This window comes from Gobio gobio (assembly GCF_949357685.1).
Source record: "Gobio gobio genome assembly, chromosome: 22".
In the NCBI taxonomy this organism is placed as follows: Eukaryota; Metazoa; Chordata; class Actinopteri; order Cypriniformes; family Gobionidae; genus Gobio; species Gobio gobio.
The window spans coordinates 23,530,237-23,542,890 of NC_137118.1; the positions used below are offsets into that span (position 1 = coordinate 23,530,237).

The window sequence follows — 12,654 nt, forward strand, 5'->3', positions numbered from 1 at the left end:
TTTTGTTCGTTGGCCAGAGGAGAACCCGTTCCCCCGACTGAGCCTGGTTTCTCCCAAGGTTTTTTTTCTCCATCCTTCCACTTGATGAAGTTTTGGTTCCTTGCCACCATCGCATCTATCGCCTTTGGCTTTTGGCTAGCTTAGTTGGGGACACTAAATATTCAACTATATTACTGATCTGCCCGCATTGACATTATATGATAATTGAACTGTCTTCCGTATTCAACTTACGTAAAAAGCGGAAAAAAGTGATGTGACGTATGACATAGCATAAGCGTTTTGAACTGCAAGACGCCTTACAATTTCTTCCTAAGTTGAATACAAGGCGTGCCTTTAAAGGTGAACTATGTAGGATTTTTGCAGTAAAATATCCAGAAACCACTAGGCCAGTGTTATATATTTTGTTCAGTTGAGTACTTAGAATATCCCAAATGTTTCCAACTATTTGTAAATCGTGAGAAATTGCTATTTTAACCAAGGAACCGGGACGTGTGAGCTATGCGTTTGAGGGAGTCGCCTGTCGATTGCGTCATATCTGCGTCACCCTCGGTTTCCGGTTTTATTCAGTGAAACACTTTACTCTCACTGCAGTGTGAACAAGTGTCATAGCAGCCGCCGAGCGAACGTCATAACTTCCTTTTCAACACACTCAGATATATCTAATACGATAAACAGAGTTGCGTTACATCATACTCATGACTGGAAAAGAGGAAGTGGCGCCGGCAACCGTGTCATAATAAAAGTCCCGCTCTTCAATCGCTCCTGCGGCCTTGCTCAGCTCCACAACACTCGGTCCTGCTCTGCTTCACTACAGTAATGTTAATAATCGCATCCATGAACATGATTTCTGCCCGAGTCCTATCCTGACTGTTTTCCACCGGCTGTGAGGTGAAGACCACATGTCCCAAGATTCTGCGCTCAAACGTGGCGTCATCAAACTACGCCTTTGTTTTGAACAAGCGACCTCTAGTGGACGGAAAAGTTACATAGTGTAGCTTTAAGTTGTCTATGTTCATTATTATTGTATTGTTATGTGCTTTGAGACATTAAGGTAGTTTAATGCCGTCTCTCATGATGCTTTTGTTTGTTCCCTCCTGTATGTGTTTTGATGGTGGCCAATTGAGGGTGGGATCTTGTGCTTTCAAATCTAGCTTGCTAGCCTCTCCAAAAATTACCTACCCTACCTTTAAGATATTTCATAAACGACCATCATCAGATGACATTTATTTATGATTGAAATTACAATAAAAGTGCATTAGAGATTAGTTCAACAAATATTTTTTAAAAATTACGGAATTATGAAAAATAATTTGTATACAAACTATTGTATGACTTCAGAAGACATAGGCTACACATTATCACTCATTCTTCAAAAACAGCCTAGAAATAGTATCGTCATATTACTTTGTGTTCCTTTAAAAAAGAACATTTTTATTAGATTATTATTATCATCATCATTATTAGGGGAACTATCTCTTTAAGACCAAATTTCCCATGATATGAAATGAAATCACTAACTAGGCTACTGCTTTACTTGAGACCTTGTTTGACTGGTTCAGACTAACCAAGCAGGTATTGCATCATTTGGTGATGCAATGGCTATTTATATTTCTTTAAGAAACACATTTTGCATTGCAATAACACGCTTCTCCTTTTGGCATTTTAAGAAGTAGGCTAAACACAAGTAACGTTATAGCTATAAAAAATCGTTATGTCTTTATTATAGACGGTTAAGTAAATTTGTTTGGGGTTGGTTGAAACATGACTAACCACTGAAAGTATTTTCGGTGTACTTCCCCATAGCAGAATGACGAGATGAGCTTCACAAAGAGAGTTTAAGCTCTTGACCTCTTTTAGTGTATCGACTCTCAAAAATACTTTTTTATTATTTTAATAAACTTTACGATGTCCTTTCGTAAATACATCGCGCCTCTAGTTTTCTGTGCCCAAGTGGCCAGCTCGTTTTTTGACACCGCTCTCCAAATGGTCGTTAAAGAACGATGCGCAAACGCCACCGACCCGGACGGCGAGCAGAAAGCTATTACCAACTTCAACATGACCTTCAATATGCTGCTCAAGTTCATGCCAATTGTGCCTGCGATCCTTTTGGCGAAGGTTGGAGACAAAGGTTACAGGAAAGTGCCAATAGCTGTTCCTCTGGTTGGATACTTTGTGTCCAGGGCTTTGCTCTTGTTGGATATCGCGCTGGAATGGCCCCTCCAGGTGTTGTACGCAGTGCCGGTGATTTATGGGCTGTGCGGCGGGTTCGCGTCGTACTGGGCAGGTGTGATGGCGCTGGTGTCGGTGTGCTCAGGTGAGGAAGAGCGGTCCGTGCGCATCATGAGGACGGAGCTTGTGTATGGAATCGCCGGTTTCATTGGCAGTTTGGCCTCTGGTCACTTATTTAACCTCTATAGTGTAGATCTCAAACAAGGAGTCATTTTATCTAGTTTGAGTGTGCTGCTGTATTTCATTTGCATGCTCTATGCGGCATTTGTCCTGCGGGTCGATCATGCCTCGGTGCTTGGAGAAAGGCAGGAGCGGCGGGAAAGTTTTGGGATCATAAACCAGGAATCCCGTGATAAAATAAACATCGCCTTGCTCTTCGTCAGTGGGATTTTGTATGATATAGCAGTGGCGGGAGGGATGGAGATGTTGGGCGCTTATGTGCTCAAAGACCCGCTGAAATGGGGCGCAACTGAGGTGGGTTATGGAAACGCGGCTGGATCCTTTCTCTTCATCACCAGTTTTCTGGGTGTGAAGATGTTCACAAGATGTTCTGTTAAAGATGAAAGCATGGTCATGGTCGGGATGGTGTCTTTCGCAGCTGGGATTTATTTCATGGCATTTGTGACCACAACTCCAATGTACTTTTTGGGTAAGTTTATAGCCTAACATTTATTTGATCCTTAGGCCTATTTGAGCTAGCCTAATATATTTTATCAAATACCCTTAAATGTAAAACAGTTTTTTTTTTATCAAAGTCAAATAGCCATTATTAAAAATGACAATTATTAGGCTAAATATCAAACTTCAATAAAAGCAAATAAGCAGTCATTAAGAGTCAGAAAAGGTCAATCTGGTAACAGTACACGTACTATGGCATCATTTTAGGTTTGAAACCTTTCATATAAACTATACTACTACTAGTAATATCAGTACTAGTAATTGTTTTAAAGCTGTTGAGATAATTGAAAACGTTTATTATGAATTGACATGGTAATAACAGTAAAAATGATAATGCATTATCCAGAGCACACTAACTGATCCTTGTGGCAGAGTGAAATGGTTTGATCTCTCTCAAATACTGGTAAAAAACTGCTAATTTATGGCTTTCCATGTCAGGTGGTACAACTACAGTATATATACACACATACAACCTTGTAAACAGTAGGCTATATATCCATTTGTAAAAATCTTGCATACAACATGATACAGACAAAATTATTTTCTGGAATCTAGTGGAAACAGCCCAAACTGTCTGCAGGGTGCTAGAGCTCACAGGGCCTGAGTTATACACTTTCAAAACTGAATTAAAAAAAATTAAAAAGCGTCTCTTTTTGGGGGGAAGGGGGGGGGGGGGGTAGACACCATATACTTGAATGTTTAACACTTTTAGCAGGGTTTCCTTTAAAATGCCACCAAAATTGTGTATTTAGACCATTGTATGTGGGTATGGGAAGCTTTTCAATTTGGGTAGGACAAATCCAGGCGGAAATCCCAAAAATGGTCCCAGAGCTTAAGCGGTTAAACACATTGTTTATGACTCAAAATATGCATTCCATCAGTTTTGATGAAAATACCTTTTTTGAAGCTTTATTTGTCAATGACCCATAAGCATTATAAAACATACACTGTAATCAGTAATAATGTACCTTAAATATGATTGTACATTAATCAAAGTTTCATGACATTTCTATTGACTAAAGATTTCTATTGACTACTTTTTAACATTATGTAATATAAATGTTGCTGTGCCAATTTATATAAGGTTTTATTTAACTCCTATACACTTAAATGATCAAATTAAGCTTTTGTCACACTATACCTATTGTCTACTACATGCATGTTATTTTGCCATATCCACATTTGCTGCTATAGAGGTTGGGATATATGGGTATGCCTAGGTTAAAAGGGTCTGTGTAGTGTTTAGAACAGTCAACAGTTTAAAACATATGTAGCTAATTATATGTTATAACTTTAAATGTAAGTTCAATGTAACAACATGTGTGTACACCAAGTATATTCTATCAATTTTAGTTAAAGACATTAAATATAAATTGGGTCCAATGTTATTATAAGGTGTTAATTGTGTAAATATACCTTGTATACTAATTGTTGAGTCTGTTACCACAGAGTAACAGTCTACTACAGCAGCTAGAGTAAAAGCAAATTGCATGGAGGCATAAAGTGTAAAATAGCTAAAATCAAGAATTCTTTATTAACTTAAATAATAATAATAACTTTATTACAGTGACTTGGTCTTCTCCTCTTGTTTTCTTTAGCTCGCTCTCTCACTCTGTTTGCTCTGATTCCAATGCCCACCATTCGCTCACTGCTCTCCAAACAGGTCAATGGAACCTCATACGGTAGGTCTCAACTCTTTATTCTGTAAATACCCTAAATGAGTTGTGTGTCTGCATAAGGTGCTGCCAAAGACAGGCTTTATGGAAAAACAAACTTTCTTCAAAAGTAAACTCAAAGCAGCCTATCTGGTAGGCTTCCTATCTGGTGCATGTGTTCATAAAATGAAGTGAAAACAAAACAGCCAAATACAGAGAAGTGAAACTATGCATCACTGTGTTCACAGGTGGAGGCCCCGAGAATATTAATAAGTATTTCTTGTGGTAACAAGAAGTAGGTTTATAGGCAAGTCTAAAATGTTTATTTCTGACCTGGTTGTTTTCTGATGGTTGTTGAGATGTTGTCAGTGTTTACCTACCCCCAATGTTCTGACTGACCCAGCTGGTATTGTATTGTTATTGATTACATTTGTACAAACAATTGATGGTTTGAGGTAAATTGATAGGCTGGCTGAGGTGACAAGGAGTTCTGTCTTCGACGGGTTGAGCTAGAGTTTGATATATCAGTACAGTAGGGGGCCAAGCACCGAACCCTGAGGCACTCCATTGCTAAGCTGATAGGACCATGATGAATTCACTCAAATCACTCAAAACACCACAGGCTGCTGGTAAAAGGTATGGAGTATGCAATGAAAACTCTGAATGGTTTCCAATCTCTGCTTTGTAAACGCAGCCTAATTAATGTCATTATCATATAACAGAGTCAACGTCCAAATCCTTTACATGAGAATCGGCAAGAATTGCTTAGATTTTCAAATACTTGCAGTACTTCGACTCACCTCAAGGAAAAGTGCGTAGTGCAAAGTGTCTATTTACACTAAGTGCAAATAACCCGCCTTGTTGGAAAATGCTATTTACACCAACTCTGCCCATTGACGTCTGGTGGGGCCAGACAAAAGGAAGGAAGATACTGGTTTGTGTACAGCAGTAGTAGTGTAGTAGTAAAGCACGTGGCAGAAAGTTGACGCACATTTTGATGCACCTGATGTTTTGATTTTGATGTTCGGCCTTTTTGCCGAACTCGCTCTAATCCCTTTTCCTATCACATATCAGATCGGAAAAGGCATTTATTTTCAATGAAATTAAGGTGGATAAAGAGGAAATAAAGTGTTTATCAGTTAGGGGTAGGTTTAGGGAGGGCTTTATTGATTAATAATAATTAGTTACATTTATTTAGCGCTTTTTCTAGATATTTAAAGTGCTTTACATATGGAAGGGGGGAATCTCCTCAACCACCACCAATGTATATATATATATATATATATATATATATATAAATATATATGATTGGCTTCATCACTCTGTCTCCTCTCCACCAATAAGCTGGTGTGTGGTGGGCGTTCTGGCGCAATATGGCTGCCGTCTCATCATCCAGGTGGTTGCTGCACATTGGTGGTGGTTGAGGAGATTCCCCCCTTCCATATGTAAAGCACTTTGAGTATATATATATATATATATGGGGATGATTAGGAGGCCATGATGGACAGAGGCCAATGGACAAATTTGGCCAGGATGCCGGGGTTACACCACTACTCTTTTTCCAAAAGACATCCTGGGATTTATGATGACCACAGAGAGTCAGGACCTCGTTTTAACGTCTCATCCAAAGGACGGTGCTCTTTGACAGTATAGTGTCCCCATCACTATACAGGGGTGTTAGGACCCACACAGACCACAGGGTGAGCACCCCCTGCTGGCCAGGTACTACAGGGTGATATGGCTGCTGGATGTCCCTATTGTTCCAATAGGCAGCATTCATTTAAAGGATTAGTTCACTTTAAAATGAAAATGTCCTGATAATTTACTCACCCCCATCTCATCCAAGATATTTGTATCTTTCTTTCTTCAGTCGAAAAAAAAATTGGTTTTTGAGGAAACATTCCAGGATTTTCACACAATGGACCTCAATGGCAACCAAAATGTTGAAGGTCCAAATCAATGCAGTTTCAAAGCGCTTCGAAGGGCTTCAGAGGCTCTGCACGATACCAGCTGAGGAATAGGGTCTTATCTAGCGAAACCATCGGTCATTTTCAAGAAAAAAATAATGTTTGAACTTAAACTGCTCATCTTGTGCTGCTCTGTGACTCGCCATGGATTGCGCAATCATGTCGGAAAGGTCATGCTAGACGTAGGCGGAAGTACCACTCCAAGGCAACGTGCTGGAGCGTCGATATTGAAGTTGGAGTTTTTTTGCTCCATCTCCAACTTAAATATCGTCTGACATCATTGTTTTAACTTTTTTTGCTAAAGGATGTTGGTCCCACTTCATATTAGGTGGCCTTAACTACTACTTACATCAAAAAATAAGTTAGGGCTGGGCAAATTAACGCGTTAACGCGGGCAATTAATTTTTTCAGCTTCACGCATTAAAAATATTTAACGAAAATAACGCAGCGTCCATTTTTATATCCATTTTTGCCTAGCGTTACATGATCACGCTCCTATTCATGTAAATGCTTCAAAGCGCGACAAGACACAAGAGAACGCGCTGTATGTCAATGTCCTGTCTGTGTGGCTGCGTCTCATGTCAGCTAATCGAGGGACACTCTGACACACACACACACACACACACACACACACACATACAGACTCGACGGAAAGACAGACTCGGGTCAGTCTCCTGCTCACATCGAGTTCTCTTTTGCTCTTGAACAAACAATAACAACAACGCAGAGAATTTTGAGTATTCTCAAATTAAGAGTCTTAAATTAGTTAAATAACGTCTTAAATGAACTTAAGAGTTGTGAGGAAATGAGATGCGCGGGACAGCGCGTCAGATCCGCATCATGTTCGTCAGCGGCCGTTCTTAAAGTGACAGGAGCACTGATGATGCCTGTCATTAATGTTCATCAAAGAACAAAGGGAACAGAGAAAATTGTAGCTTTAATGATGACTAATCTATATTTCATTTATTATTTATGCAGTTAAGAAAGGTGTTTGATAACTATTAGATTTCTGTATATGTCTAACAGGGAAGAACAGCCACAGGTAAAAATACCATTTATTATAATGGGTTTATGTAAAGATTGTTTTAAGTTCACTTAAAGTAAAAGTTGTTTTTTTAAAGCCTAATAAATGTTGAAATTGGGAGCTTTCAGTTATACTGTAATGTAACTGTAATGTGTCATTAATGTTTTATAGAGACATTAGTAGGCTATCAGTGATACTGGCCTTCATTCATAACAAGATGCCATTACAACACATATTTAAAATATACTGTCTTTAAATTGTTTCTACATTAATTTGGAGAGTAACTGAAATTATTACAATATCACAATATTAAAAACCTAAAATATTAAAAACTTGCGATTAATCGCGATTAATTACAGATTTTTTTTTTATTAATTAGTAAAAAAAATGTAATCGATTCCCAGCACTAAAAAATAAGTACAATGTACTTATTGTGTTCATATTGTATTGCAAAACACTTTTGCTGATATTGAGGTGGGATACGGGTAAAGTTAGGGACAGGTGTGGTGGTATGGGTAAGTTTAAGGGTAGGGTTAGGTGTAAGGGAAGTGTCAACAGTGTATGTAACTACAGAAATTAATTACATGCAAGTATTTTTAATAATGCACGTACAATGTAAAAACATGATTGTACACAATAAGTGCATTGTATCAAACTATTAATTTAAATGTTAGTACATAGTAGTTAAGGCACTTTAATATAAAGGGGGTCTAGGACGTTTGTATTAGTTTTCGCATGTGCGCTTTGTAAACACGGGGGCGGTACTTCCGCCTATGTCTAGCGTGACCTTTCCGACGTGATTACGTAATCCCTGGCATGTCGCAGAGCAGCGCAAGATTAGAAATTTAGGTTAAAAAGTATATAAATGTAAAAAAAAAAATTTAAAATGACTGATGGTTTCGCTAGATAAGACCCTATTTCCTCAAGTGGGATCGTGCAGAGCCCTTCGAAGAGCATAGATTTAGACCTTCAACATTTTGGTTGCCATTGAAGTCCATTTTGTGGAGAAAAATCCTGAAATGTTTTCCTCAAAAAACTAAATCTCTGTTCCACTGAAGAAAGAAAGACATGAACATCTTGGATGGCATGGGGGTGAGTAAATTATCAGGACATTTTAATTTTGAAGTGAACTAATCCTTTAATAATTTTAACAAATATAATAATTTACACTCCGTTATTATTGCATACTGTTTAATGTTCAACAACACTGATGTGCAAATAGTATCTGCAACTATTTAGAAGTATAAATAGCTCTCTCATCTAGTGTAAATAGTAGATCATTAAGAAATGGTAAATGGTTAAAACGGTAAACGGACTGCATTTATATAGCGCTTTCAACAGACCTATGGCCATCCAAAACGCTTTACACATTGCCTCACATTCACCCATTCATACACCGACGGCGGTGTCAGCCATGCAAGGCGTCATCCCGCTCTTCGGGAGCAGCTGGGGTTAGGTGTCTTGATCATGGACACCTCAACACTTGGTCAGGTGGAACCAGGGATTGAACCACCAACCTTCCGGTTTGTAGACAATCTAGATGAACCACTGAGCCACTGCCGCCCCACAAATGCCATTTGCACTTAGTGCCGCTGCCACCTGACGAGTTTGATACTCGAACCACTGATTTGAAAAAAAAAGATTTGTAGATGTTTATCATCTCGATGTTATAAATTACTAAAGATTACCTGTTCTGATTAATTGTTCTCATCATACTGTTCAAATCCCACCAGCTAACTAACTATATTGGAGCGCCTCAGGGTTCAGTGCTTGGCCCCCTACTCTTCTGATATACCACACCCACAGACCTCACCAGCCAAACCCTGTTGGCACCGAACCGGTGTAACTCAAACGTAGAAGAGATTAAAAATAAAGCCATAGTTAGGGTGGTGATGGGATGCCAAGCTGAACAGGCTCCTCTCAAACTCTGGGTTGGAACTCCACAGCTTAGTGAAACATGAAACTTTGGTAATTTTCACTAATAGTTACTTTTCATCCCACAGGCATTACCTTTGTCATGCTCCAGTTGTCCTTCAAACTTGCAAGCTTGGCCACCACACCTATCTACACTAAGATCTATCAGGCCACACTTGACACCTTCCCAGGGTTTGTCTTCATACTGTCAAGCATCTTCACTGTTCTTTCTTTGATACCCATTAGGTAAGCTGCGATTTCTTTTTGTCACCCTTTGATAATATTTCATTCATCAATGAATTCTGAGAATAGTTCAGAGAATAGTAAAACATTTTATTGTCTTTTTTTATATATACAAAGTATTGTAGGATGTCGCTCTGCAAGACATGGATATGAGAGCATTCAAGGGAACTGACAGCATTCAGCCCCATCAAAGGAGACACTACATATCTCTCAGAAAAGTTATCAAGATATGTATCTTTGCACAATAAATAATTTGTAGGTTTACACTGATGTTGAGAAAATATCTGCTGAATGATAAATTGACTAGAAGTCAGTTTGAATTGATAATGTAAATTGATAATATTATCTGCTGGAATTGATAATGTTACTTCCTGTTGCACTGTGGTTATACTTTACATTAGTGGTAATGCAATCTGTGTAGCGTCAAATATGCCATGTTTTTTAGTCTACATATAAAATAACATAATGAAAAGAACACATGATTAATAATGCTGACAATATTTAGTTTTTAGATATTACGGAAACACTTAAGTTTCCATTTGCTGACATTTCTATCTGTAAATATTTAATGGACCTTATCTGTAGCACCTCAATGTAAAACATGCACATAAATGTAATATGTATTACATTATTATTATTATTATAAAAATGTTCATAATGTTCTTTTTTTAAAAATGTAATAAAATCTTGAGCTCATAACGTATACATTTTTACATTGAGAAAATTATTACATTATAAACTCACCAAAAACATGTCATATTTTCATTATTGTAATAGCTTTTAAAACATAAAAAAATATTCCCTTATAGTACATTTAAAAAAAATCTAACGCCTGTTTTTCAATACTGTAAGGGAATTCTTATATTTTTATGTTTTAAAAGCTATTATAACAATGAAAATATGACATGTTTTTGGTGCGTTTATAATGTAATAATTTTCTCATAATGTAAAAATTATTATTACATAATGAGCTCAAGATTATTACATTGAGAACAATTTTACATTATGAACATTATTACAATAATAATGTAACCCTTATTACATTATGTGCAGTTATTACATTATGAGTTGCTACACTGATCTAACATGAACTAACAATAAACAGCTGTATTTTTATTAACTAACATTAACAAAGATTAATAAATACTGTAACGAATCCTTGTTAATAAATTAATTAATGGGACATTATACATTCTTAGCAATATTTCTGTACTGCACTGCTTATTTGAAATGGATGACATCTTTTATCAGATTTTACTTTGTAATAAATCATTTTTATGTATTTTTTTGTATAATGTATGGATCTTATTAAATATATATACTGTTTTACACAAAGTTGGGAAGTATATTATGAATCATAATTCTTTAATGGCAGTCCATAAGTTCACAGCTTTTAGTTCTGCTTGTGCGAAGGCACAAAAACACATTAAAGGGAAAAAAAATATGTTTTCTTAGTATATTCGTTTAATTTTTTTATCACAATGGTCCAATATTAAAATCCTTTGAGGTAAAGGGTAACAGGACTGATCCGTAAGTAAACATATGACACTTCATGCTACACGTGATTTATATTTGACAAAAAATAAATTGTTTAACCATTAAGCATGTAACATGACAGATTAATGGACCACAATTATTGCAGATTCTGCAGACAATCAGTTGAATATAATCACTCTACGTTTAACCTGTTCTTGTGTAAACTGAATTTAATCATTTCCAGTATTAACAGTATTTTACATCAAAACGTACAACATGCATTAAAGCAACAAAAAGTCATATAGCTGCCTTTATAACAAAATGTATTCAATTGACAAATCAACTCAATTTAAAAATTAATAGAGACAAAAGTATAAGGCTGACTGGATCATGGGTGAAGCTTCAGGCCGTGTCTACTAAAACTATATGAACTAGAAAAAAAAAAAAAACAGCAAACAGAGAAGAGCCTATGCTGCCAGACAGAAAATCTGTATTCTATCTGGAGGATTTTTTTTTTCTGAAAGCATGACGGTGAAAGATACGTTCAATAAAAAGGCAATGAGAAGATACCTGGTAACAGAAAAGCCGCTGCAGTAACTGTATCTACCAGCAGGTGGAGCGTTTCCAATCTGTGTGCTTCATCTGCTGTCGAAACACTAGAGGGCCAGTTCTGATTCTGAATTCTGACTGCTCAATGCTACATTACAAAGTGCAACATTCATGGAGAACTCCCTTCGAAATGTCTAAAAAAAACACAAACAAAACAAAACAAAAAGGATTTTCCCCCAAATATTACCTGTGAGAAATGACAAAGTTCTGTGCAGTCCTGACTCTGTTCCTGAAGTTTGCGTTAAAGGGCTACTTCACCCAAAAAATTGTCATCTCATGAAAAATCAATGAAATCCGAGAGATTTCTGTACCTCCTGACAGTACACGCAACTACCTGACGCTTCAAAAAAATTAATAAAGAGATAAAAAAAATACTCCATATGAAATCGAGCGGTTTAGTCCAAATTTTCTGAAGAGAGACACGATCGCTTTAGATGATGAACAGAATGAATTTAGGGATCTATTTTCATTTTTATGTGACTTAACCCTTTAAAGAAAACTTCCTCACAAACAGGAAGGGAGAACTTAAATAGATTTTAGAATTTCAAATTTTAGGTGATTAATTCTACAATAGAGGCAAATCTCACAAAATGTCTGGTCATTAAAGAGAAAGAGAAAATGCAAAAAAAATCATTTCTGGACTATTTGTAGCAACATTTTCCTTAATTTTAATGATAAAGCAACTCACTTCCTCCTGTAACTCTCTCTACTGTAATATTGTCTATAGTAATAGTATATAGTAATATTGTGAAACACACACACACACACACACACACACACACACACACACACACACACACACACACACACACACACACACACCACAATATTACAGCTTTCACTGTATTTTTGATCAAAT

General features: G+C 37.0%; 1 protein-coding gene across 3 annotated transcripts; it reads left to right on the top strand.

Annotated features, from left to right (window-relative positions):
* Window positions 1–1,562: 1,562 nt before the first annotated feature.
* slc46a2 (solute carrier family 46 member 2) lies at window positions 1,563–11,144 on the top strand. 3 transcript variants are annotated; one of them, XR_013815557.1, is made up of 5 exons: window positions 1,563–2,878; window positions 4,506–4,589; window positions 9,557–9,713; window positions 9,828–10,304; window positions 10,688–11,127. XR_013815557.1 is itself a non-coding variant. In XM_079804220.1 (4 exons), the coding sequence occupies exons 1-4, from the start codon at window positions 1,906–1,908 to the stop codon at window positions 9,880–9,882; spliced, it is 1,269 nt and encodes a 422-aa protein (XP_079660346.1). In that variant the 5' UTR covers window positions 1,606–1,905; the 3' UTR covers window positions 9,883–11,144. The 3 variants fall into 3 exon arrangements, 1 of the variants encoding a protein (XP_079660346.1); XR_013815558.1 differs by adding an exon at window positions 4,811–4,869 and having other exon boundaries at window positions 1,800–2,878; window positions 9,828–11,042; XM_079804220.1 differs by having other exon boundaries at window positions 1,606–2,878; window positions 9,828–11,144.
* Window positions 11,145–12,654: the final 1,510 nt, after the last annotated feature.

What these genes read in the sequence shown, in the direction of transcription:
- slc46a2 (XM_079804220.1), top strand. Translation starts at nt 1,906, where the DNA reads ATGTCCTTTCGTAAATACATCGCGCCTCTAGTTTTCTGTGCCCAAGTG. An exon ending in GGTCAATGGAACCTCATACG is followed by an intron (nt 4,590 to 9,556) that starts GTAGGTCTCAAC and finishes TTCATCCCACAG; the next exon opens with GCATTACCTTTGTCATGCTC. An exon ending in CTTTCTTTGATACCCATTAG is followed by an intron (nt 9,714 to 9,827) that starts GTAAGCTGCGAT and finishes ATATATACAAAG; the next exon opens with TATTGTAGGATGTCGCTCTG.